We start from the raw sequence: 27,697 nt of genomic DNA on the forward strand, positions 1-27,697 counted from the left end.
CAGTTCCTGGCCTTTGTATTATTGCTGCTACTAAATGTGCTGGCTGTGCTGTGCTCTCAAGAGGAAGAAGAAGAGTGCAGGGGGTCAGAGTTTGGGGTCAACTGTTTATTTTTCCAAAAATTGCATTAACAAATAATGTGTAATTTTGGCACATTTTTCTATGCCTCAGATTCCTACCCGCTGCACTTTCCATTTTAAGCTCTATTTTTGTTTTTGTTTTTTGTTTTCTTATGATAGTACTAAACACTTTGTGGTAGACCTTGTCTGTTATTTAGTGTTCATTCAGTGCCAGATAAAATGGCACATAAGTCTTAAGGAAGGCTTTTATAAATAATAATGTTAATAACTTTGAGTTAGAACAAAAATTACTCACAGCTCACATTGCTATCTGGCCAAATTTCAGACTTTTTTCTTTCATTTTGCTACCAGTTGACACAACTGCATGACTCTCCTAGTCTCCTGTTCCCAAATCTGTAAACAAACTATGAGCTCATATTACACTGGAAGCACTAGCAGTGAGATTTATTTGTCATCTTTGGAGGCCATGGAGAGGAACAAAAGACTTTCATCTCTCTCATTTTCTTTCTTGACTGTAGGGAATAAGAAGGTACAAATATCTTGGGGCTCTGCCGTATGGGATAAAAATCCAATTAATATAAATCTGCAAGATCCAGGGGAGGTGTCTGGGTGACCATCAGGAGCCTGCAAACTGCTGGATGGGCCAACAGCAACTTCCAGCAGCACGATATCCTGTCTGGAATGGCTACCAGATTTTGCTCCTTCTTTTTTAGCTTTAGCATACCCTTCTTTTTAGCTTGCTCCAGTCGATATCACATAAGTTGTCAGATGCAACAGTAATGAATTTTTAGTTATTTCTAGACTCTAAGATTAAATCAGTGACCTTGGGATGAAAGACGGTGAATGCCATGACCACTCTTTGTTACCTCTTTCAGGCAGCTTTGATTAAACTGTGCTGTGAAGCCAGACCTGGATCAATAAGAATGATCTTCATCGACCTAATAATGTATTTAACATGTTCTGTGCACTTTTATCTAGTTTTGTTACAACAAGTTGTTTGCGTTAATGTGGCAGATTGATTTAAAGTTTCAGAGCTCTCTCCAACAATAAACATCTAGAAATAATCTCATTAGTCTGCATGTGATACTATATATAAATATGCGATCTACTGTGCACACTCCTTGGCAGGTGTATATTAGCACAGCTACAATGTACAAGAGTTAAGAATCTGGCCTAGAAACTGAAAATGCTTATTCCAACAATTTTATTTTAAATGATCATGGCATAATTTATCATAAAATAAGTACCATATTATCTTCTTTGTACCCAATCTACAGATTTTAGAATGTTTTAGAAATGTTTTTTGTTATTTATAGAGTGTATCTCCCCCACCAGTAGATGTATGTAATGCCCAGCCATTACATAAGCATCTCTTTGTGGTGGGGCAACTTATATATACCATGTGTAGTCAGATATTTCTTAAACCCACCAGTTTTAGAGACTAGTGGACTTGAATAAGCTATCAAATGTGGAAGCTGTACCAAGTATATCATTCAGGGATGTCAAACCCCTTAACAAACACTGTTACAACTGAGTCCATGTGTAACCACTGAGGGACATATTTGCTTCAGTATGTCCCATGACAGCTTCTTAAAAAGTATACTTCAGTGAATTTAACACTTGTGAAAGGTGCCAGATTGACAGGCCCTGGAGTTAAAAGTTCTTGAATTCCCAGCAGGCATAGCTGAGCTTCCTACACACACTGCCCCACTGTGTTCCCAGCCTCACCTGGAGGGCACAGCCACCAACTGTCCTACAGCTTGCAAATCTGTGCTATATCATGCTCTTGAACTATGGGGCAGAAGGCAGTAGCTGAAATGTGACCTAAAGGTGAAAAAGCAAATTTCATAATTACTGCACAGGTGCTGTTGCAGTTGATCATTTTCACACCAAGTTTTCAATTAATCAGAAAAAAAAAAAAAAAAAAAAAAAAAAAAAAAAAAGTGCACATTTTTCTGATTTTGCATTGGAAAAATAGTGTACATGAGCCTCTAGTGAATCCTGCAGTTTTATATGATCACATAGGCACATTGAGATTACTATTTGAGCAAACAAATGCTTCCACATACTGTGAAGTGCATTCTGAGATGCCACTTGAAAAATGAGTCCTTACTGTTTTATATGTTTGTAATAATCTGTCTCCAGTCATAACTCATCCCTACTTGGTGTCATTATAGCCTATCCTCCCTAGAGATTCTGAATACAGCTAGCATACAAGTTCAATAACCATCCACCCCTTAAAGAGATTGGGTTCTTACAGAGTTGAAAGATAGCACACAGAAAAAAAACAGGCTTGTGATCTTTGCACTCTGTCATGATTCTAGAAAAAAACAGAAGTTCTTCCCTTAGTGATTGCACTTGGAAAGTTCAGTCCTCTGTTCTTTTTGAAATTATATTTAGACCTCACTGTGGGTACTGGAAAGGCGTGTTTAAGTGTTTCTTTATTTAGTGCTGAAGGTTAATGACATTTTAAACAAAAACCCACATTTATAACCTTGTATAGGCTGATTCTCAACCTGCATATAGGACACTGCTAAAAACAGAATACTGGAAAACACAAAGCAATGAGTTTTCACGCTCTGCTGTTTTCTAAACTGTAGCCAGCAGCTTGAAAGAATTATTATGGAAGCTAAATCTTTATTCTTTTTACTGAGAAATAGCCATAACTAATGCACAGAAGAGCTCAGCAACATTTGTTTATCTTTAAAAGAGTCACATTTCTTTCTCTGGCTTGCTATTGATGTGCATGATAACATACATAATTTGATTGGTACAGTGTACTTTGGAAGGTAAATCTATATATCTGGAGACAGTTAAGTGGCGTATAATTAACTAAAGGGCTGCACTTGATATGAAATAGCAATTGTTAGAAATATCAGTATAAATATGCATTTGATGATTATGTTTTCTGGATTTGCTTAACTCCTTGGCATTTGTGGTACATCTGTCACACCAGGACTATTTTTTTTTTAGGAAAAGCTCATGCCAGCCTTCAAACTAAGCTGAAGTTTAGAAATTTGGAAGGAAGTTTGGAGGAAACTGTCCAAGGATAGTTTACAGTGGTAGTATTTGTGAACTCAGTTTAAACGTCTTATCTCCACCTTCAGTTCTTCTCCTTTAGAGGCTGTCTGCTAGAAAACATAGATGGATCATTTTAGGTAATTTTCTGTAATCCTTCATGGGATTATTCTCTCTAGTATGTAGTTTCATATTTTGTCTAGTCTGGTTTCGAATATACAGTCTAGCCAAGTACCCTCCTTTGTAGGTTATATATCGGGTTTGTTTGGGCTGGGCTTTTTGTCTGGTTGTTTCTGTGTAGTAATTTGATGGCATTTTCATTTCCTTTATTTTATTACGTAGTTCCTTGTTTTAACAATATCATGTTATAAACTCAGCTTTAGTCTGCTACCTGGTATCCCCCAACTACCTTTTTAACATTGTTGAGCTAGGGGCTGGTCTTTTGCTTAGTGTGACATCAGCAGAAAGGCAAAAGGATTGTCAGAGTAGGAAGTGGGGTGCCAGGGCCCTTCTCTTAAAGAATGACTCCACACCCAGAAGAAATAGATTGTTTACCTGGTTTTCCTAAGAGTCAGGCAACACTAAAGAGGTCATTTAGAAGCAAAGGCTTCCAACTCCATATTGAAGCTCCGAGGATGTGTCTCAAGTTCATTAGTTTGAAAGCTCTTCAGTTGTGAAGTTGTGAAGTATTATTTTTAATCTCATTTAGGCAAGGACAGAAAATAGAATCATATTAGGGAAGCAGAGAACAGAGGTTTGTTCCTAGCTGAGTTAAACAGAAGCTTTCAGAAGTGTAGAAAGGGGTTGATTCATTCCCATCTTCACATAACTAGAATTACAAGGTTTAGTAAGCAGAAAGGATCATAAGCTGAATCTTTCGGAGTCCAGGAAGCACTAATTAGCACCAGAGTAAGTTTTCTGAAATTGGTCCTTAATCAAAGTTTGCCTTGAAAACAAAACAAGATATTGTGGCAACTTGATAAAAGAGATACATTGCCAAGGTCCATAATCAAACAAGCACTAAAGATAACTTTTTTGTCTACTAATTTTCTTTCAAGATGCTACAAAAATACATTAGCTACAGCCTGAAAAAACTTTCACTGTTAATCAGCCTAATGACTCTGCTCTAGAAAATTAAGATTTCTGTAAATGATAACACACTCTGTGAAGATGAGTGAGCCCTCTTTCTTCCCACACATTTCCATCTAGGCACTGAGGAACAGCAGAGAGTTCAGTGAGACTGAGATGGAGCAGGCGGTGGTTGGATTCCTATAGAGCTGGCTGTATGGAGCTGTCTGTTCCTCTTCACTTTGTACTGGTAGTGTGGAGCACAGACATTTTCAGTGCCGACTAGTTTGGGCCAAAATAAATCAGTTGCTTGCCCGTCTTGAGTCAGCCAAACTGCTGCCTGCATACTCACAACTTTTCCCCACGCAGATTCAGAGTGCACAAGTTCTTGATGAGGCATGAAGGAAAGTAGCTCATTTTCCTCCTCTTCTTCTGATTCAGGAAGTGCTACTTGGGCCCTGATGCAGACATCTATCTAAATCTACGTCAGTTTGCATTCTAGTTTCACTCACCGTTGCCCATGTAAAGACATTAGAACTGGGTGGGTTTGTTTTTTTTTTCAGGTTTGGGATAGATTTCAATGGATTAAGAAATACACTGCACAAACAGCACTAGCTGTCAATTATTTAAAAAAAAAAAAAAAAAAGAAAAGGTAGTCTTCCCTTTATAGAGGATTTTTTTGTGAGGTCACATTTAGTGAGTTGTGTGCTGTGTGGAGTGCTACCCTGTTTTGTAAGTATTTCTGCCTACAACACATGGTATTTTATGACCAAAAAAGGCACTGAGTCCTATCAGTATGGGTGCTAACAAACATATCCTTAACAAACAGGGTTGCTATCTATGAGGATTCTTCGGTATTAGGAACCAGCTGAATGCTGTATTTGGTGTTTCAAATCTATTTTCATCAGTTCTGTGATTATGTGGAAAAGGCATTTTAATTTTTACAACTAAAACTAATTTGATGAGAGAAGCAAGAAGCCAATAGGCTTCTCATAGCAAGAAGGGTCCATAAAAGTGGGGAAAATCCTTGAAGTTGCATTTTTATGAAAGAAAATATTCGCAAATGCAGATTATGCAAGCCTGAGTGGCTGTTTTAACATCCTGACATGTATATCTGGATTCCTGAGTTCCAAATGCAGTCCTGCAACTGCCTCTGTAATTTCATTTATTTTCTTCTGGAGTAAATAAAGAAATAGGTCCATAATCAAACAAGTACTAAAGATAACTTTTTAGGCTTATCTAGAAATAAGCCTAAAACAATGCATTTGTTTTTCTTAAATATTCAAATTATGTCGGCTACTTTGTATTTTTTTTTTTTAAACAGATATTATTAAGTAAGTTTCACAGCCTTTCCCAATAATTAAACTTAGGAGAGTGGAAATGAAACTTGCTTTGGAAGCAAACCAGTCTTGATTATTTGTCCTGGCTATTATATTATATTCCTTTGTCCTTCTGGTTTTGCATGAGTTACAGTCTGTCTTCACATATTTATAATATCAGGATTATGATGATTTCCATACTTGTAATGATGATCAGGGTATAACTGAGGTTTGTTAAGCGCTGGTAAACACAGCAGAGTTCTGTGACACGTATTGGCAGACCAGATTAGGAGCAGTTCTAGAGACACTATAAGCTCCTTAATGCAATACTGATGATGCACTTTAAACACTCTGGCCTGGAATGTATTTCTGAATAATAATTAAACAGATGCTTCAAGTTGCAGGGGAAGTCTGTTGCCATGATGTATAACACAGATGACCAGTCTGAATTTCAGTCAGGCTTTGAAACTGACTTAACTGATTACCTGAGCCAGTCTATGAAACTATGTAAAGCAAACTAACAGAATTTGTGTTCTCTGCTACATAACATTCAATATCCAGTTTGTGTTGTGAATATTTGTTATGCTGTGTCTAGACTTCTCTCTTTTCAAAATCAAAATGTGATGAACGAGCTTCTTATGTTACATGGTAAATGCATACTTTTCCTCTTTTTCTTCATGTGAATGTTTCCCACAGACTTTAAATTCAGTAATTTTGGAAGGTGTTTATAAAAGCACAGAATAACGTATCTTTGGCCAGTTTTCCTTGGAACTGATAGGCTCCTGGTAGATCAAGTTCACAAGCTTAGTTGTCAAAATGTAATCACAAGTATTTACAACATGTCACCTCAATTTTTGCTGTGGGCAGAGCAATCTTCACAGTTGCAACAACAACAACAAAAAAATAGTACAAAATCATATTTTGCAGAGCAATTCACTATTATATTCCAACAATTATTTTATTTGCTAGACTAGATTTTAGTTTGGACAAGGAAAATCAAGCAAGCCAATTGCACTGGTTTTAAAATCTTACATTCAAGTACATAATTTTATATTCTATATTATTTTTAAGTAAAACTGAGAGAAAAATCCTGAACTGATTTCTGTGACACTAAAGCCTCATGAAAAGCAGTACATACAGAATATTTTTTTAAAAAACAAATTTTCTTCCCTTGCTATTGTTGTAACCCAGAAAGGCAGGCAGCTGAATGCTTAAGGACGGTAAGGGGGGGAGCAGGGAGGAGGGGAGTGAGGAGCGTGGTCTCCAGTTCCTTGTGTTTCACCCTTTCATTGCTCTGCCTGATCATTTAAGGCAGAGGCTTGTTCCAGACAGCTTTAATTAAACTGTGCTGTGAAACTGTATATAGATCAATGGAAATGATCCATAACAAGAGGCTAATAATGGATTTAACAGTGTTCAGTCCAGTTCAATCACCTTCTTCCATTTCTGTGTCTTTACATGCATGTGGCAAAGCCTTGGATGTGTACATGTATTTTTTAATCCATCTCATTAGTGACCATATGCTTTGACTTCAAGGGAGACAAGAACTGTCTGCAATCTGCCAGGGATTTAGGGACATCAATAATTTGTGAATAGTCATGTTGGTACTGGTCGAAGGGTTAAGTGTTCTGCACACCAGGGACACATCTTTTGGGACTGGAACTCTTAGTCAACTGTTAGGAACCTGATCCCCTGTGACGCATCTTTTCAAAGTACGTGCTTCATGTCAGACCTGTGCAGCTGAAGCAACTGAGCTTTATTAGCTCAGGGATTTAAAAACCTGCTCTAAGCATAAGAATATCTTTTGGTTAAAATGTGAAGGAAAGATAGTAGTTCTAATATGAAAGTGATTTTTTTTGTGTACTGGGCTAAATGTGATCTTCCTTTTTGTTACCGTTTTCCTTTTCAATTTGAGCTATCAGGTGGCTCCTCACCTGCAAATATCTGTTGAAACAAGCATACGTCAGCAATAATAGGGACCTGGTTCTGTAAGCACCTAAGTGGAGTCTGTCATCTAACCTCATACTGGTTCAAATCCTGCTAAAGCCAATGACAGCACAGATGTGAAAACAGTCTTCCTGGTCATTTGGAATTAACCTTATAGGGACTCCCAGGACATTGTTTTATGTACTTGGTGTGAAAAGCACCTTACAAAACAATAGCTTATGATGTTATATGCCATGTTACATGAAAGGGATGCTAAGCCAGCTTGAAATCATCATTATAAAGGTCACTGTTTATCTCAATATGCTGTTCATACAGAAGAATGGCTGAAATAGATAATGCTAGAATTTCAGTTGAGAGAGGGAAGAATTTTTAAATATTTTCACATGATTTAGCTTATGGTTATATCCATATCCTTCAGATGTGCCTAGGTCAATAGAAAAGTGCATAGTGGATGAAAAGAAACTTGGTATGGAAGTTGTTCCATTGACTTTTGCTGTTTAGTTGGAAATAGAGGGCAATTCACTTTACAGGAGGAAGCTCACCTGCTTTAGGAAAATGCCATGTAGTAATAATATTGAATTCTGTAACAGAAAATGAAAACATGCACATTATATACCACATGATTGCTGCTCACTAACCAGCTGCTTTTGTTTTTGTGTTAATAAACATTCTGCATAAGGGCAGACTAAGTAAATTTAAGATGATTATGCCACATAACTCCTGTTAGAGCTCCAGTAAACACACTATAATCCTCTGCCCTTTACACATCTTCACTTTCAAGATCACCTTTTACAAGTTCAGCATGCAACTAAGGAAACATTTCCCTAAGAAAACATTTCTTTGAACATAAAGCAAAGAAATTTTTTAACTCCAATGTGCATTTGAACAAAGAGTTTGAATGCGTCAGAAGTATCAGAAAGTGCTCACACTGTTGACTGAGATTCTTATTTATCTAAAAGCATAATTTGCAAGTTTTAATAAAGCATTGTGTCACATTAAAATATACAATTAGTATTGGAAGATTTATTTGTATGTAGTATTTATAGGAGGTTAAATGTACAGCTGTCCGTTTTTGTACTGTGTCAGCCATCATTTCACAGTCTGACACAGATTTATTTACTGTGCGTTATCTTTTGTGGGGACCTTACAATAAAATTTTACTTTTTTGGAAGACCTCATATCCTTTTTCCAGGGGAAATTTGCATAAGCAGACTTCTACTTACAGTTTTCAAATGTAAAATGTTGTACGTCTAAGGCAGAATATTTTCACATCATACCGTTTGATTTAGAACTATAATAAAACATTTAGAGACGTGTCCCAGATTTCCAGCTACATTTCAATTATATGTGTAGGCTCTGCTGCAGTCGTTTGCACCTGCAATAGAAAAGTGAGGAAGGTGTCTCTTTCTGATTGCTGAGCAAGTTCATTAGGTTATATTTAAATGTAAATATTTACAACTATTTTGGCTGCTTCAAAAAGCAAAAGGATGCAGTTAAATTTCAAATTCTTCCTTTGAAAGTAATACCTGGTTTTGTTATGGTAGCTCTTAGCACTGTTACACAACTTTTAAGGCTATAAAAAGTAGAAGAATAAAATTATATTTTCACAATATTAATTGAAGAAAAAGAGGAAATGCTACTTTAGCAGTGCAGACTTGGTGATTTTTGAAGCTAATTTCCTTTACCTATTTCCATTTAATGCCTTCTGAGCTAACATAGCTATAAAGTTTACTGAAATTGAATTTTGGAATGAGAATATTAGCTGATGCTTAATTAGCAAGTCACTGAACATCTGAGATACATAAACAGAGCCACTCTTTACACATAACATGAAGTCCTTTGGCCTTTGAGGTTACTGCTGATCTTTGACTCACCCCATCTGTTTTCGTCTTTAATGTCAATGTTGTTAATACAGGAAAGCCAGCAGAATTCAGAAGGATGGTATCGTCTTTGCAGTATTTCATAGGCAGTGTTGCTTTTATTACATTAATTTATTATACTGCTGCCAGGTAACAAGCTAGAACAGTTTTGGCACCCATGAATACAATGGCAAAATTCCTGTTTTATCCTATATGAGGTAACGCTTTGACTGAACTGCCTATTCACAGTTACACAGGAAGTCATGCCAAAAAAAAAAAAAAAACAACCACCACAGTTTGACAGTCTTCAAGTTCTGCCCTCTTTACACTCTCTCTAGCCAAGAATGCTTAGTGTTGTAAAGAACTGCCGTAATCACAGAAGCTACAGACAGAAATAACAAAACCAAAAACTATGCAGGTCATACCATGTCATTCAGAAACTATCTTTTGCAGGGCTGTTTGGAAGGGTTTCTGTAGTCTGCTTTACAGGCTCTGTGTGGCTGGATTCCTACCATGTCCATTGAGGTTGCAGCATGTCCAGAAATGTCTTAGTACTGCCTTTTAATTTTCCATTCTTTGGTTTTCTTCCTTTATTCTCCTGATTAGTTTATCATCATTCCCCTAGTGGACATGGAATTTACAGATTTCTGTCACAAAACAGTCTTAACCAAGCTTTTTGTAGCTGGGTATTTTTAGTAGCTGCAGATATGTATGCTGTCGTCCCTACACTTCCTTTGTCTTCAACACAAAATGCTTCCATTGATTTCAAACAGAAATCATATTCACGTTACTTAAAATGGCCCGTTCTACATTCATAAATTGACGCAACAGGGTGAGACTTGAGAGCAGAAATTCACTTAGAGACAACCACACATTCATCATCCAATTATCAGAAATTACAAAGAACTATATTTCAGCTGGCCTTCTGTTATTTTTACTGCCTGCACTTCATTTGAGCTTGCTGTATGCGTTACTGACAGAGCACTCAAAGCTGGTCATGCTTTTAGTTATTTTGCTGAATCCTGGCCTTAAATAGAATCATGTACAGTTGATCTCAAATTAGTTGACTTGGAGGTTGGAGATGGTGATTCTTCCTCCTGTATAAATTGAAAATTCAGTGTTGCATATCACTTTTGTTAATTTTTACTTCATGATAGTTTTCAATATATTTTATTTTTGATTGGATGATTTTTAAGAGATGACACACAATAGTAAATAAGACAGGAGATTCATGAATTGTTTTTTTCTGTTTTAGGGCTACAAGAAAACCTTGAAAAGTGCTTGGGCAAGAAGACCCCAGCTCTGATTTTAGTACCTGTGGTGGATTTACCTGGCAAGGAAGTTATTCATATAACATGCTGGCTAAGCTAGCAGCTTAAAAGAAATGAGCTGATATCAAAACACACATTCATCCAAGAAAGAACAAAGAATTGATCATGACTGTGTTGGATACTTTCATTAAGAAACATTGTTTGATTTAAGCGAAGTCATATTTAGCTTGTTAATGATGCCTCATGATATGTGACAGAGTCAGCTTTGTATGAACAATAAAGGTTTCTTTACAAAATATTGTGCTTTTTTTTTACTTATTTTTAGATACATTCTGGCAGTAACAGGTGGATCTTGGGAAATGACAGTTGCTCTGATCACATCAGTTCTTTAGTTTGATATATTGAGGCCTGGTTACCACGAACTGATTATAACTTCAGAACCTTAGATCCAATATTGTTTTAAAGATTTTGTTCCCTTTCAATTTTATGTTGAATTTACCGACTTCAAGTGAACTTACAAATAAGTTATTTGTGGCCGGTTATTAACCCTTTTCTGGACTGAGGAAGTATTATTCACAAGGATATTCAGGACAAATATTTTACCAAAATATGTGATGGAGGTGATGGTTAAACTGTAGGATTTGCCATCCCTGTATCTGAGGTGATAGTGCCTTCATGCTGTATATCTGGGAGACAGCTCTTAATGAAGAGCTACCAATATTCCCCAGGGCTTCATTCTTCCCTGGAAAATCAACAGGAGTTTTACCTCTGCTTTTATTAAAACAGTCTCAGACTCATAGGTGAGGCTCCTATTGATCTCCTTGCATTGATACTGTACTTATGACGTAGGATTGGTATAGGAGGGGAAGCCTTTTGGATATAGCTTGAGGCAGTACAACTGTAGAGAAATCTTATTTTAAGACAAAAGCTATACAATTAAGCCTTCAAGAAAGAAACTTTTGCCAGTGTTCTACATCTATTTTCGTTGCTTCTTTTCTCAAGTGTGAGTAATGGAGCTACATGACCAGTATGACATTTACCCTTTCTCTATGCCAGCACGTATCTGAGGTAACTCCACCAAAGTCAGATGAAGGGCAGGATGTTTATATAGGGTAGCACTGCAGCCACACTTTCTTCCCCAGTACCAGATAGGCACTTGGAGCTGATACAAAACCAGTGTCTAAAGATAAGAGAATTTTGCACTGTCAAATATCCCGCATGTCCAGCATATTATGTTGATTATTACCTGAAAATAGACTGTTAAATGCCATTTTGCTTTACCATTACATCAAGAAATACAGTAGAACTGCCATCCTCTTTTGTAACAATTATATTTGTCATACTTATTCAAATATTTTTAGAAGAGAGAAGGCAGAAAGCTTTTTATACTACAGTGTTTGAATACATGGATGCATTAAATTAAATTTAATAGCAGGAAAAAGAAGAATCTGTTAACAACATATTGGTTTGTTTGCATTCAGCATCATTTTTAGGCTACACTAAAACACACGCATTTGATCTTTGCTCTTCCCCACAGTCAAAGAAGATCTTGCTAATACCTGGATGTGCCAGTTTTATTTGAATTCTATACTTTTATAAGACTAAATCATTTTCTTACTTCTCCCTGGAAATATCAGTATTTTCTTACACTGCAGTATGTCCACAGCCCAGGGTCTCAGAAACTTGCTTTTCCTGTAAGTTTTCCTTAAAGATTCGTGATTCAAACTATCCTTTTTTTCTAATACTGAGAAATGAAAACATTATGCATTGGTTTATAAAACGGTATAATATTTTCTTCTTCAACAGAAAGGTTGTTGGTTTTGGTTTGTTTGTTTGTTTTCGAGGCTAGAAAATCTTCAGTGGGTTTAATGGGTTTATTTTGTGAACAGATAAAAAAGAACTATCTGAAGACTTTCTCCTTGAAATGCTTCATACATCTTCTAAGTGTCTGAGTAACTAAAACTATAAGATGAGTCTGCTGAGCTTTAAGAGTGAACAAGGTGAACAAGGCAATTTCTTCAACACTGATATGCAAGGTAAGTGGGTAAAATGCTGTTCCATATAGGAACCTAAGACTTTTATAATAGAAAGAAATGTCTTAACGCCATTTTATCTGCCTTATGCTGCAGATGCATCGTAATTACTGGGTCCTACTGTGAATAAGTTGTTTCACAGGTCTTCTTCAGCTTCTTTGTAACACATGTGCTAGCTGAAGATAGACGGATAGGAGACAGGCACATGGGCACATAACTACACAAATGTTAGTTTTCATGAAAAGAGGGAAAGACAACAAATACTTAAAATTTATAGATGCAATTGTTTTGGTTTTTGTTTTTCTTTGGGTTTTGTTTGTTTACTTTTTTGTTTGTTTGCTTTATTCATTTGAAGGATAAGCTTTGGTGAGTATTTACATCAGCAGATTTTAATTTTGACTATATATATTCCTCCATGACACTAGTTTTGAGGATTATATATAAGCACACAGATTCTAACATTTGGGCTTGCAGGAAAATATGTTCTGCGTGTATTATGACACAAAAAAGGTTTGCTGATCATTCGAGAACTCAGAACTCAAAAAAGCTAAATAACTTCTGGGAAGATGTTTTTAAAAAGTCACCCATGAATTTAATTTCTTCTTTCTCTGATGTAACAAGTGTTAAAAGTATGGTAATCACTTTTTTTTTTTTCCCCAAAAAGCAATCCATGCCCTCTTACAGATCTCTGTGCCAGTGAAGTTCTGTCTCCTGCCTCTTTTAGAAATCTGTGTATTGAATTCTTTAATTGTTTAATATTTAATACTAAAATGAAGTGGTCAAATGAGACTGCAAGACCAAAACTGATTTAATAACTTTGTGTGTTACTCATTTCAAAACCCAGTGATGTCTACAGTACCAGTGAGCCTTTACAATGCACATGGCTAAGCTGCTATAAAGTCACCAGGGCTGATCTTCCTAAAGAGATTTAAAAATGACATTGAGATATTTTAAGCAGAGATCATTTAATTTTTTCTCTGCGAGTTTTATAGTTAGGTGATTCGGGAGCTGATTTGTTACACCAGACAGCACTGGTGCATCTTTCCCCTTGGCTCTCCAAAGTCCAATGGGCAATAGAAGCAGGATATCTCCTGAGTATTAAAGAGGTGAGCTGAAGCAGCTACTCACCTTCAAGGACGTTATGCTCAATCCATTATCTGCTGTCTACATGCAGTAGTCTAGTCTATCAAAATACAGTGATTGAATAAAACTTTTATTTCATATAAATGAATGCAGTGATTTAATAAAAAGTTTGTACTGCACGGTATAATAGTTCTCTAAGTGAATACTGAAATCCTAAAGTATAGGCACTTCTCATGTTTCCAAGTTAAAGCATTGTTACTTCTTTCCAAACGGCTTTGCTGAAGCAAAGTTTATCCTATGCATTAAACTATCCTGAGCTCTCTGAATAGTATTTGACACTTATTATTTAAGTAACCTTCTTTTAGTATTATAAATGTCTGGCATTAGGAACACGTATTAAGAATACTTGACAATTTACTAATTTATGATCTCCTTAGTTGTATTTTAATATTTTTGGCAAGCCAGCCTGTGTTGATATATTAGCCAAACATTCAAAATTCAGACTTGAAATCTTGAAAGTCTTTTTTTCAACTTTCATCTGAACGCTGAATATTTTTGACATATTTTAAATTTTAATTTTAAAAAACAGATTGGGTACCTGTGAACTGAACCCGTATGTTACACGCAAGTGCCCTTTTACTGATGACTCACTGCTCACAATTTCTTGGCTTTGACTTTTGTTGGATTAATTCATGGCTAGGTTTTGCCTTTCTCATTTTTTAAAGCACTGTCTGCTTTTTCCTTTTACTTCCAAGCAGTTAGTTAGGTTGTCCTGAGGATCTTCTCAAAGGTTAAGACCTGGCAGCACTGTCTCGTTATTCCTTTCATTCCCGATTTCATGCAGAATGTTTGAAAACCATCTCTTGGATATGTCTGCTCATTGTGAATTTCCTGTTATATTGCTGTTTCATGATTGTATTTTTAATCCTAAGTCATTTTCAAATAATTTTACAGTTTAATCAATCTGAAAAGACCTACTGTCCAGTAAAAACAGTACATGCTCAATAATGTGGTCATATCTCACTCCTACTTCTCCCATCTTACAGCAATTCCAGCTCTTCTCTAAATTACACAGATCTCCCATTCGGAAGAAAACATTTTTTGAGAACAAAAAACTAAGCTGAACTAAATGCCCTGAACAAATTGACGGACACTTTGATTCAGTAACCTGTTAGGGGACTCTAGACTCAGGAAATGTAAGTTAGGGTCATGCTACCCCTCTTCTGGTTAACTTTAAGCACTCCCATTACTTTTCATGTGCCTCTGTTACCATATTTGTATCTTTGAAATAATGTTTTCTCACTCTTGTAAAGGTGTTGGCAAAGAGATGCTAAGTTGTAGTCATACAACCTGCAGTAACAAAAAAGTTTAGACTGAGTGAACAGCACACCAGAGTGTGAAAATAATGTTGTAGTGGGAGCCATAATGAATGTGATCACAGATACCAATTTGCATGAGCGCAATCTGGAAAGCTTTTCTCCTAGCACACCGCCTGCAGCACTCTCAGATCGCAGGAGCAGTATGTAATCCACCCTGTAACACTAACGATACATTTCACAGCATGATTCCTCTGGTGGTCTCAACATGTCATACAAGCCCACGACCCACTGTCTGTGTGGGCCATCAAGGGAGAAGCCATGTACCACAGGCCTCTCCTCACAGCGCCGGCATGTTGGGCTATAAGCAGGCTTCCCCTCAGGGTGGACATGTTGGGGTTTGCTGCTCGAAGGGGAATTCTGCTGCTCCCTGCCATCTTCTGGGCAGGGATGTTTGTTTTGGCAGGAGCACAGTTGTAACAGAGATTCAGGCTTCAAAGTCACCAGGTAGTTAGTCTTGCTTTCTCTTGCTTGCGAGATTTGTTCCACTTCAGATTTTGCCAACGCAGAAGGGAAAAAAAGCTCTCTGGTGGGTTCCTGCTATGGACAATTGTTGCCAATTCTAAACAATCGTAACTTCTCCAGTACATCCTTTTACTGCCATATCCCCACTTTACGAGGAAGATATTGTTCCTCTGACACAGAAATCATGATGTCGCATTAGGGGTGCAAGCTCATGCAAGCACAACTTCAGCTTCTGTGAGTCTCATGTTTTAATTGTTGCTGCCTTGACTTTATTTTGTTGCTTATAGAAGAATATGAGTTCAGAAGGAAGAAATACATTTCTCAGCTGTAAGAGTTCTCTCTCCCTCTCTTTGCAAAGTTCAGCCCTTCTCCCACGCTGATCCATGCACTGCAGTGAGACCCAGATACATGCAAATGCAGAGAGGCTTTTTGTAACTGAACTAAATTCACATAGCACTGTTTGTGCAGGTTCAAAGCAGGAGGTGTTAAGTGATACAAAATAATAGAAAGGAAATGCAGACAAGAGTCAGTGTAAAAAGAGTGGTGTTATTAGGAACCAGTAGGGAAGAGAAGCTAAAAGGCAAACAAAAGGTCTAAAGACCTAGTGGGATTATTCTTTATTTATAGGATGTCTTTGAAGAAGAGGACTCTGGGCTGCCTAATCACTGCTACTAGCTATAAGCAGTGCTTGACAAATGAAGAGGAATAAACAGAGTTTCTAGGAAAGAAATCCAGAAGTATACTTTTAAATGTAGCTCTAATTCTTTCAATAAGGTATACTCAAGGTAAACATCTGATTGCTCTAAGAGAGTGCTTTGTTCTGGCTTCTGAATGCCAAGATGCCCCAAATGGAGGAGCATGCAAGAGGAACCACACCCCGTGTGCCATGGTGCTGTTAGGGGTCACTTCTCCAGGTGCCTGGAGTGACCACATGGAACATGGTCCAGTTTGAGACCCAGAGCCCCTGGGTGCACTTCTCATTTGTATGCCTCCTCCACCAAGGCAACACAGGGCACCAAGATTCTGACTGAGGATTTGCTTTCCGCTGCTATGGATGTAGTTTAAAACTATTTAAATACCAAAATTCAGAATATCTCATATTGCCACATAGATTAGGCAAGGCAAATGTGATTCTCTTTATGCTGCAATCCCCAGTGCAGACAAAGCTTTCTCAGGTTGAGATCCTGCCACTCACATAATTATTTAGAGAGAGACAGCTCCACTTCTTCAGCTCAAGTACTTCACGAGGGGAATGAAAACATTAGGAAAAGTTTTTTCTTTGATGTAGAATACACTGCCACTTTTTTTGTTATTAAAATAGGAGCTAACTTTAAATAAATAAAATTTTGCCTGGAGGCTTCTGAAAACTAATGTTGTGTTTTGACAGTGTCACTTTTCTGATTCCTGAAAGCATTACGTGAGTTAACTTAGGACTTCATTATGATTTTTCTTCTATGCTACATACAGTGAATTATTTTTTCAGCTCTGTATCTTGATTTATTTATTTATTTATTTATTATCTCATGCACACACGCACACACAGCCACATCACTGCTCAATTTCTTGTCTGACAAGCGCTCCCCAAAGCTGGTTCTTCCCCCTCTTAGAGGACAGGTTGATCAACCCCCTGCAGTGGAAGTGAGAGGGAGTGCAGTGAAGGGGAAGAAGGTACCATTGTTTTGTATTGCAAAAAGAAATGGATGAAAAGCAGTCAGCTTTGAGTCTTTGAAAAGGAAAATAAACTACGGAAATGAAAGAAAGTCACACAAAAAAAACATGTGAAGGGGGAAAATTTTGTTTTAAAAATAACACTGTCACTGTCCAACTTGTATGTAATGTCTCTTTAATTGGACTTACAGGTTTTATATCCTCTGAATTCATGCTTTGCTGTTAAGAATATTGATGCAAGGATGATATAGGACTTACAGCAGAAACAGAGTGTGTTCAAATAACAGCTGATTTCATACCCTAGTCTTTGAAAATAATTTATGGTCCTCTTTTAAAAAGGTAAAGATTCTTTTAGGTGTATGCTCAACTAGAAAACTCAAATAATGTGTGCTTAGTGAAAGAAAAAATATTGCTAACAGCACAATGTGTCTTACAGCATAAAGTGCGACCCTAAAATTGCATGTTGCTGAGCATTCTTAATGTGCTGTGAGCAATTTCATTCACTGTATTTCAAACCCTGAGTGCACACTCTAATATGCACATATATCAGGGGTGGCCAAACTTTTTCATGTGTGTCACAAAGTGATTTCAAGACACAAAAAGAGCTGGCCGCAGGCTTCCAACTCCACCCTACAACTATTTGAATGAAAACAAAACTCTTTCATGTTTGCTTTTATTGTTGTTTGGGATGTGTGTATGTTATTTTGAGGGGTTTATTGCAGGAGGTTTTTGCATAATGGAATTATGTCAAAATACTTCTTTACTGAGAAGCTCAGATTTTCGGTTCAGATTCTCTTATTATCAGAAGTCACAGATAGCCTTGGATCTTGGAAACTTTTCTGTTGCTCATTTTGTTGTAATTTATGTCTCTTAAAAGAACCCACATTCTATTTAAAAGATTTTTTTTTTTTCTTATTCTTTGAGATGTCTTTTTTCCAATACAGAAAAAAGGCCTTATCTCTGTAATGTAAGTAGAGCCAATTGGTGTGAGCTAAGGCATGACTTGCTAAAATGCAGTGCTGACACTGAACAATGGTTTTAAGTTATTTATTTATGATCTTTTCCTCTCTGTAAAGTAAGAAATGGGTTGTAATGCTGTGAGGGTTTTCTGGTAAGCAGTGCTAGGTGTACAGTAAGGTGTGCTGCAGGCACACATGTTAGCAGAAAGGAGAACACGTTGAGTGCTCATTAAGCTCTCAGTTGATAAGGCTGATAAGTCCTTACTGAGCTGTGAGGAACACAGACTTCTTAAAACAGTACACTGTGAGAGTCTTTACTTGCTTTCTTTTTTTAATTTTTCCTCTTTGTAGAAGGCCTCAAAATGAAAGGGAGATGCTCTTGGCTGCACTGAGTGATGGAGAAGTGTGAAGCACAGCACAGCCAGGTGCTGCCTGCGCAGAAGCAGACGAGCTACCCTCCTTTACATATCTGGACTTCTGTGTCCCTGCACTATGCAGCAATAGGTAGCATATGCATACTCTTTGACTTTTGGGGCACATTTTCTTGTTTTCATTTGGATCTTCAAAAAGCAGAAAACTGTTTTGGATATTACTGATTTTTTCAAATATTTGCTTTACAGAAAGGGGGAGGTTTGGGGGTAGTAGAAAGTACAAAAACAGTGCAGGAGAAGTGAGAAAATTACTTATTCTCTACTAACACTGGATGTTCCCCTTTGGACTTTAGACATCTCTTCTACCACCATGGGTCTCTTTTCTCCCCTTTCTGTCCTCTCTGTATTCCCATTTCTTCCTTTTGGTGTTCTTTTCTCCTCTTTTTCCCCAGTCTTGATGTGCTGTTCAGTGTATGTCCAGAAAGAGGAAAGTTCCATACAGTATCTTTGTGGCCATTTCTAAGGACTGTAACATGTGCGCCAGGATGAAAAGCACAGGGATAGGACAGCTGACACACAGTGTCACGCTGAGCCCCCCTGGGGACCAGTATATATATATGTTTTTATAAATACACACTGCAACCATCAGGGAGCTTCCTGGATCACACTTTTATACAGTTTCTGCACATCTCTCAGCAAGGAGACACAGCAGTGAAAGATTATCCACTGCCTTTAAGGAGCCCAAGCATTCTGCTTACATGTTTCAACACACCCACATGGCTGGGAACACCATTCTCATTTTGATCTGAAATTGAGTGTACACTCCCCAGTCATGTAAGTGCCCTTGACATAGTGCTTGTTGGGATGGAAACATTTCATGACTCAGTATCTTGAACAGAGATTACCAAAATTTAACAAAACAGACCTTGTAAATAAATTGTAAGGTCAACATACAGGAAAATATAAAAAAAAAAATGAGGAAGAAGAAAAAAAAGGGGGGGAAAGGAAGATGAGAGAAAAGATAAAGAGAGTAAAGAGAGTAAAGGGGAGAAAAGTAAAGCAGAGAAAAGGAGAGAAAGGAGAAAAGGAGAAGGAAAGGGAAAAGAAAAGGGAAAGGAGAGAAAGACAACTCCTTGCAACTTCTTGTCTGAATACTTGTCAAGGTGCAGCACACAGCGCCAGGCTGCTCGGGCAGCACACTGGAGCCCAGCACAGCCTGTCAGATGGCTCCCAGGCTAGGCGAAACGCGCTGCTTCCATAGGAGCGCTGCGCGGCCGGCAGCCTACCTCGATCAACCCCAAGCCAAGACGGCTGCTGCAGGCGGCCGAGCAGCGCGCTGCACAACGCGGCGAGTTACCCGCCTCCTTTCCGCCCATCCCCTCTCGGCGGCCGCGCAAGATGTGTCGGGCAATGCTGCCCCCTGCTGGCGGCGAGGCGCAGGGCTGCTTCCTTGCCTCCAGGGCGGAGATGGAAGTGAGACCGCGAAGCGGGACGTCGCCACCGGCCTCGTTGGCTGTGCGAACGCTCTTTGAGCACGGCGGAGGAATGAACCCTATGAGCGCAGGGGTCAACCTCGAAGTTTCTGCATTTTGCTTTCCTGATGCTGCGCTGAGCATCGCGATCCACACGAAGTGGAATGTGTACTGAACAGTCTTTACCTCTTTTTCCAAATTGCAAGCATTTTTTGTGTGTGTGTGCTAATTTTGTATTACAGATTGCATCTTTGTGGGTTTTGTTACCTTTTGTGACCTAGAGACAGAAATACAAGAATTACATCTGTAGCATATATAGAGGTCCAAGTACAACATAAATAACCGTTAGGGCAGTTTACAGTTAGCAGAAGGGCTGAAGCATTGTCCAAAGAGCTAAAATGCACTAAGAGAGAAGTCTGCTTTGTTTTATTTATTCTTAAACATTCTGCTGGTTTCCATCCCATGCTGCGCTCTCTTCCATATGCTCCCTACACCCACCAACACACCCACCTACACACACTCACAATTTACCAACATACTTTATGACTTTGCTGAATTAAGATCCACACCACCATTCAAATAAGATAAAATAAACAGCTGTTTTCTTTCTGCAGAATGAGCGTATACTGACTTGGCACTTATGAAGCATCTGAAAGAAGGAGGCTGCCAGAAATGTCTTACACCAACACTGCACTGAAGGCCTAGGTCTGGAGTATGTGCAGCTGTGTGCACTAAGGAGCATTGGGATCTTGCAGTAGGAAAATTTCTAGGGGGATCTTGCAGGCATGCAAGCCACGGTAGTGTGTTGTAGGTCACCAAGAAGCCAGAGGAGGTGCCCATGGGATCTCCAGGCTTGAACACATAGTCAAAATAGCATCAACAGGGTACAACAGAAGCCCATTGCAGACATTTAATTCAAGACCTCCCTTTCTGCTGGAGAATTACAGTCCCAAGAAGTGCAAGCAGCAGAGACTGACTAGATTTGCCCTGCCTCTCTTATCTCCTGCATTAAGCTCCTTGATTTGGGAGCTGACAGAATTTTGCAGTGCCCAGCAGACAAACAAATAACCTAGAAAGAGTCTGAAACAGGTTATATTACTGTGAATCCTGTTTTGCCATCCATTTCTGCTGCTTATCAGTTGTAGGCCATTACACCTCATTCTGAAAATCAAAAGGGCTGAAAACAAAAGCAGCATCTCAGATTGTCACCTTGGTATTTCTCCTTGCTGTATGTATGGTAACTGTTGAGTCACAACCTGAACTGCTGATTGAGCACCTGCAGAAAGAACCCAGTCAGCCTTGGGAGCACAGGTGAAGGCAATTCTCCTGTGCAACTGGAAGGGGTAGAACCTAGCTGCACTTCTCTTAGACCACATTTAAGGGCTGATTGCCTTTAAGGAAGGGTCTCTGGTTGGAGATCCCTCTCTTGTGGAGTCTTTTCTGTGAGCCTGGATCCTTAGAGGTGGGTGAGCTCTTTTCTGTTGTAACACAACCTCATCTGTGTTAGTTGCTTTGCTGTTACATTGCTCTATTACCTTTCCACTGTGCTGACCTTTTTGATTGTTAACACTGTAACCACTTCATTCTGATTGAGCCTTGTGACACATAGCCACCACAGCTAGAGCGGGAAACGTTCTCCTAAAATGTGCCACTTCAGGGCCCTGGAACAGGGTGCCCTGGGCACCTTTAATTCAGACATAAGAACGGTAGCTAGTAAATACTAACTATGGGAAGCAGCCTGTTCCAAGACTGGTGGCAGTAACAGGTGAAATGAAAAAGAAAAAAGCGAAGAGCTCTCAGTAGTCTTTCTGTGGGTATTAGGGAGATAATTTTGTCAGCTTTGCAGGTTCAGAGCTCTGCTAAAATGCTTTCCCTCAATATTTTAATGAGCTGAGCAATTGACAGTCCCAGCTGAGTACTTCTTTTTGTTGCTGTTGCTAAGCAAAGTAAGGGTAAAAGAAGAAGAAAAACACCTCCCTTTTTCATCATGTAAATCATAAATACAACCAAACCATTTGATTGATATATGCAGAAATTCATTCCACTTCCATGCCAGATCATCCTACATAGCTTAGTTCATTTTCTCATATTTTTTATACATATTCAATCTCTACAACATGTCCTGGGACACATCCTGATTTTATTGTCTTCATGTCCTGTACAACCTTCAGGCCCACCCAGTGTCTACTCAGCTTGGACTCTTTATTTGATCTCCAGCACAACCCGTGTTTATATGTGCTGGTACAGGTTCTTTGTTCTTCTCTATACATTTTTCTGTATTGTGCCTTGCCAGCTCATAGAATTTTAGATTTCAGCAATATTTTAAGAGATGCTGAGAGATTTTTTTTTTTCATTTTTTTCTCTCTCCTTCTCCAATGACTTCCTGCTTTCCTGCAAAAGCTTCCTGTCTCAACTCTATGCAGTTCAAACTGCATACTCTGTTATCTATTTATCAAATTTAAAAGTTCTTATTCTCTCCTTAACTTTTCTCTTCTACACTTTGTTTAGCCATTCATCTGCGTTTTTCTTAGCCAACTGAACTTTCTTTCACCTGTGAATATTTTCTAGAATATCTAGAACATCTAGAATATTTTCTAGTACACATATAGTTTGAGGAAGTATGATATTGTCCTTCCAAACCTGTTCTTGGAGCCTACCATGTGTTAGTAAGAATGTCTTACCTATTATGAAGAACAATTTTGGCCTTAACGTGTATAAGGAAATTCCTAGTTTAAATGTTAGCATGTCATATCTAGCTGCCAGGTCCAACTTTGCATATTCAGAAAATTTTCCTGGTCCCACTCTTCAGTCTGTTATTATATGTTTTTGTTTAGAGAAAACTCCGCTTAGAAGTTGTTGTTAGGATGTTTCCTCCACATCAAAAATGAAACAATCCCTCCTGAGAGATGTTGGTCTCTGATCTTGAACACTAACATTTAACACAGGCACAGTCACCAAGCATTTTGGAGGGCTGCAGTAAAGGGTTATATCATCTCGGTTAGAGTGGAGAGGCAGAGCAAAATAAGAGCTCCCACTGTCTTTCTACAGGTCATTGCTAAAGGAGCAGCAAGAGGGGAAAATCTCTACCTTCAGTGAAACCATCTAACATAAGACAAAGAACAGTTAGACAAAAGAACAAATGGAGAGAATATTTTAGTCATATTGCATCTTTAGCCTTCGTGAATCTTCCTTTGACTATGAAGCTCAGCGCTGCAATTTTGCTATTTCAAGGTTTCAAATATACTGATGTTACTCTAAAAACAACTCCTATTACTTTAAAAACTAGCAAGCAAACAAAGAACCGTGGCATATCATCATTTTTCATGTTCCAGTGTAGCTGTACTTCTTTCTCCAGTATAGGAGTACTCCAAGCACACATGCACTCATCCTCAATGACCATTTCAAAAGCAGTCTATTGAACCTCAAGAATCTTTTGTGTATTTACCACAGTTGCTTTTTTGTTTGCCTGCTAAGCACAAATCTTGAGCAAGCTACAATGCTCTACCTCATTTATTTTTGCCTTTTTTGTCTCGTCTCTGGATTCAACACCTTTCAAGTGCATTTAACCACTTGCACAAGAAAAAGGAATTTAATAAATCACATAGGCACACTGTAAAGGATTTTCTTGCATTTATTACCTATGTAAACAGTCTGTAGCTTTTTCACGAATCAGGCTCATAGACTCTTTATTTCACACTTCCATCTTCCTTTCTCTGTAGAACTGCGATTTAAATTATCCTGAAGCATTTGAAGACAGTTACAGGTTAGCCTTGTAGATCAGTGACATCTGATTTCAGGATTGGAACAAAATATTTGTAGTTTGTAGGGATCCACAAGGATCATCAAGTTCAACTCCTGTCAACTAGTTCAACTACTAGAAAGACAGAATTGTACTCTGAACTCTAGGTAGGGTTGGCATATAGCTCCAGAAGACATAACAAAATAGCTACTTTCTATTATTTACTCAGAGCTTCTCACCGTTCTAGAACACTTGTGGATTGCTGGGGCTTTTTACTTCCTCAACAACGCATAAATCATTAGGGGGCTTGGAATGTCGTTTTAACAAAATTGAAGGGAGCTTCACAAATCACGTTTTGGCAGACTATATGTTGTTACTTAACAGTATTTTTTTTTAAGAAATTGTATAGCCTGTAATCCCAGTGGCTGAAGTGGAGACATAAATGAAGCTGTCTTACAAAGAGCAAAGTTGTGACGGGTGAGAGATTTAAATTAGTATACCATACTGTGCAAAAAATAAAAAAGTAAGAAATAAAAATTGTTATTTCTGCATTGCAGCTGACCCACCAGGCCTGATCTGCATGGGTTCTTAAAGACAATGAAGGCTGCCTGACAGCTTGGAGTGAACACATGAGACTTGATCAAAGGTGGAGTAAGAGTTACCAACCAGTGGGGACTTCTGCAGGGATTGTAGCAGCATACATTTTGGAATCAGGGCTTGAAATACAGCCACAAAAACTGTCAGGGACTCAGCATTTAACTGGATGTTGAGTCAATTGTAAAATATTTGGACAAGATTCTTTTCCTTCCCCTTTAGCTCCTTCCAACATCCTCCCTCTGGAAAAACACTTTAATATGTGGAATATAAATTAAGAGGTCTCCAAAAGAGTTGATACGCGTTTGGGAAAATATTGTTGCACAGCGTGACTGGACAGTTTTATTCCATTTGAGACAGATTGAAAAGATGGAAATTACTGTGATACTGGCTGATGGAATAGCTCCAAACTCTTTCAGCTTTGTCTGGAACAGGCATGGCTTAGCTACTGTTGTTTTACATAGTGACTAAATGTAAATACTATAAAATATTTATGAATAATGAATGCCAAACTGATCACATTGTAGATTTTTACTGGAGCATGTATATCTTGTTATTAACCTGACATTTATAGTATCTTGCCTCTTATCACTTAATCAAGTCATCTGTCCATATACTTCATCTTCTGAAATATGAGAAGTTGGAAACAGTTCTGTGATTTATTTAAAATCTCTGAGACTGTTTCTGCCAGTGTGTGTGCTGATAAATGTTATGTTAACAGGTTCTCTGTTTGTTTAACGTTCTCCTGAGGAGGGTTAGATGTGATTTAAGCAATCTCATATATTTAAAGTACAGCATTAATTTCAAGTCTGCAGTGAGAACGACAGGAAGGGTCACAGGCAGCACAGCCACTCGTATGACAGTGGATAGCTTTTGTATTCCTAACTAGAAGTTTATTCACATCTCAAGCTACTACTGGTCTTGAAAATCTTGATTTAAGAAAACATAGTATAGAAATTAAGTCATGCATTGCAAGACTAACAACAGTATAGGAATTTGTCCAATAACAGTCTAATGTCTGTTGTTCAATTTTTGTCTGTCTGCATATGGTTTGCTATACATCAACTTTCCCTTAGAGGAATCAGAGGGCTTTTTACAACATATAGCTTCAACATGCGCGCGGGCGCGCACACACACACACACACACACACACACACACACACACACACACACACACATTCACAGCCTTGCTAGCTGTTTTCTAGAATGTTTTTTCCCTGACAGTACTACAGAGGTGGTAAATCAAGCCTCAATTATGCATACCTGTTTTCTAGAGAGCATTTGGAATTGCTAAAACACTTCAAAGTCTTAGATTATTGCCTTTTTGTCATGGATATCTGCTATGCTTTGCCTGAATTTGATGGACACCTAATTAAAATAAAAAAAGCTGAATCCATATGATACCGCGGTTCATTATTATCACTGTATACAGACTGTAAGTGAAAAACACTACAGTGCAGAGCCAACTAGATCAAGTAATTCTGGTAAGTTTTAGCAAATAAGGTTGTTCTGGTTTGTTTGTTTGTTTTTTAAATCAAATGTTATAGAAGAAACAATACCATTGAGCACAGGCCCTGGGAAGCTCACACTTTTGCAAATAATGAAATACTTAGTGAGAAGAGCTGATAGAGACTCCTGAGTGCCCAACTTTTGATTCAGTTGTAACCGCCAAAAGCCATGTGTCTGGCTCCAGGAGGAGAATGCTCATCTTTTATTAGATGAATTATTAAGACTTATTAGATGAAGCTGTCAGCTTTCCTTGGGGTTAAATGATAAGTCTGATTAGCACGCAGTTTTAATCTTGAATCAGCTGGCTCTGAGGTGGCAGAGAAGATGCTGTAGCCCCTCTATTATCTCCCCATAAAAATTACCTTTCATGTATTGTGGTGTCTGGTGTGTATAAATTACCCCTAAAGTATATTAATTCTGAAAGTTGAATCTGCTATTTGTTCATAGGTTCATAGAACCATGAAATGGCCTAGATTGAAAAGGACCTCAAAGATCATCTAATTTCAACTCCCCTGCTGTGGGCAAGGTCACCAACCACACTAGACCAGGCTACTATTCAGATAACTTTCACTTGGTCTCACAGCCCACAGGATAATTGAAGATTTTGAAAGATCAGAGACTGAGCAAGTCTATCACTGGACATACAACTTCCCTTAGACGTTTTTGTTGGCTTTCTACAAAGCATCGACTTACTATAAGGATCAAGATGATTTCTTTCAATAATATCTTGAAGATAGCTGACTACTACCTTCAGTGCTGAACAGCAACAACCTCTACTACCTGAGTAACTATTGACTCATCATTATCATCACTCCCTACAGTCCACAACAGGCTATTAGAGAAAGTTCAAAACATTTTCCACTTTCAGAATTACTAGAAAAGCTGGAAAGCTTCTCCTAAAGCATTGATTTAGTGACTATCATAGTCACAGGGAGAAGTCCTGATGCCTTTCAGTTAGGAGCCACATCTCTAGACAGATGATTATTCCCATAACAGAAGGATTTGCCAAAAGAAAAACAGAAAAAGAAAAAATTCTGTAACGTTACCCCTGAAGTCATGTTTTTATTAGATGAAGTAAAATGTCCTCCAAGTGCATGAATTCTACCATCTTTCATTACAATTTATTTAGTTAGAATATTATGCATGCGCAATAATACATTGCTTGTAAAGGCCCTTTGTCAGAAGTGTTTTTAGAGGGGAAATATAGAGATGCCACAACATAAGTAAATGAGGTTCTGATTATTCTGTTTACTATAGTTTTCAGTTTCCTCACCTGATTTGGGTGAAACCAAATTTTTGATTTGTGGATTTAAGTGCACTGGACGTTTTTGTACAGGGCGTGTTACTGGGGACTGGATGCTCCCTAAAACACCCAAAGCGGGTGTTTAGGTATCTTAGAACACAGAATTAGGAAAACTTTCTTCGCTGAGCCAGAAAATTAAGATTTTTATGTCTTAGAATTTAGTGATAATAATAATCAAAGACTGTAATACAGACAGTGAGGTTATTCTTACTATTAGAATGTCCAATTCAAACAAAATAAAAGTTAACAACTTATCAAATTAAAATAGAATCCACAGCATACCTACTCATTATGTTTTAATGGCATGTAAAAAGCACATAGGTGACCAGTTGATTCTGAGAAAATCTTTATGTACAGTTGTCATGAGTAATTACTTACCTTAGCTCTCCTTTCTTTTGAAGAGCTGCAAATTTAAATCCAAATGTATAATTTCTTAGGGATTCTATACCCAGAGAGCTGAATCTGATCATTTGTATGAGAAAATCCAGTCCAGCATAAAAGAAAACTTTCCCATTTAAGTACAGTGTAAGATTATGTGTAGGGAACAATATATATATAAAAGTTG

At 38.0% G+C, this 27,697-nt stretch overlaps 1 protein-coding gene and 1 long non-coding RNA gene across 7 annotated transcripts in view; both read left to right on the plus strand.

Annotated features, from left to right (window-relative positions):
- Nucleotides 1–11,155, plus strand: part of DPH6 (diphthamine biosynthesis 6) — a 177,770-nt gene extending 166,615 nt beyond the window's left edge. For 2 of the 6 annotated variants that reach the window (XM_048947740.1, XM_048947732.1), the window contains one exon: nt 10,545–11,153. In XM_048947740.1, the coding sequence (XP_048803697.1) occupies nt 10,545–10,660 (116 nt within the window). In that variant the 3' untranslated portion in view covers nt 10,661–11,153. Of the gene's footprint in view, nt 1–10,544 lie in introns of all 6 variants that reach the window. The other 4 variants (XM_048947733.1, XM_048947734.1, XM_048947739.1 and 1 more) reach the window with 3 other exon arrangements.
- Nucleotides 11,156–20,357: 9,202 nt separating this feature from the next.
- LOC125695222 (uncharacterized) lies at nt 20,358–25,721 on the plus strand. Its single transcript, XR_007377877.1, has 2 exons — nt 20,358–21,449; nt 24,284–25,721. It is a non-coding gene; the product is annotated as an uncharacterized LOC125695222 (long non-coding RNA).
- Nucleotides 25,722–27,697: the final 1,976 nt, after the last annotated feature.

Source organism: Lagopus muta, chromosome 6 (genome assembly GCF_023343835.1).
Source record: "Lagopus muta isolate bLagMut1 chromosome 6, bLagMut1 primary, whole genome shotgun sequence".
Lineage (NCBI taxonomy): Eukaryota > Metazoa > Chordata > Aves > Galliformes > Phasianidae > Lagopus > Lagopus muta.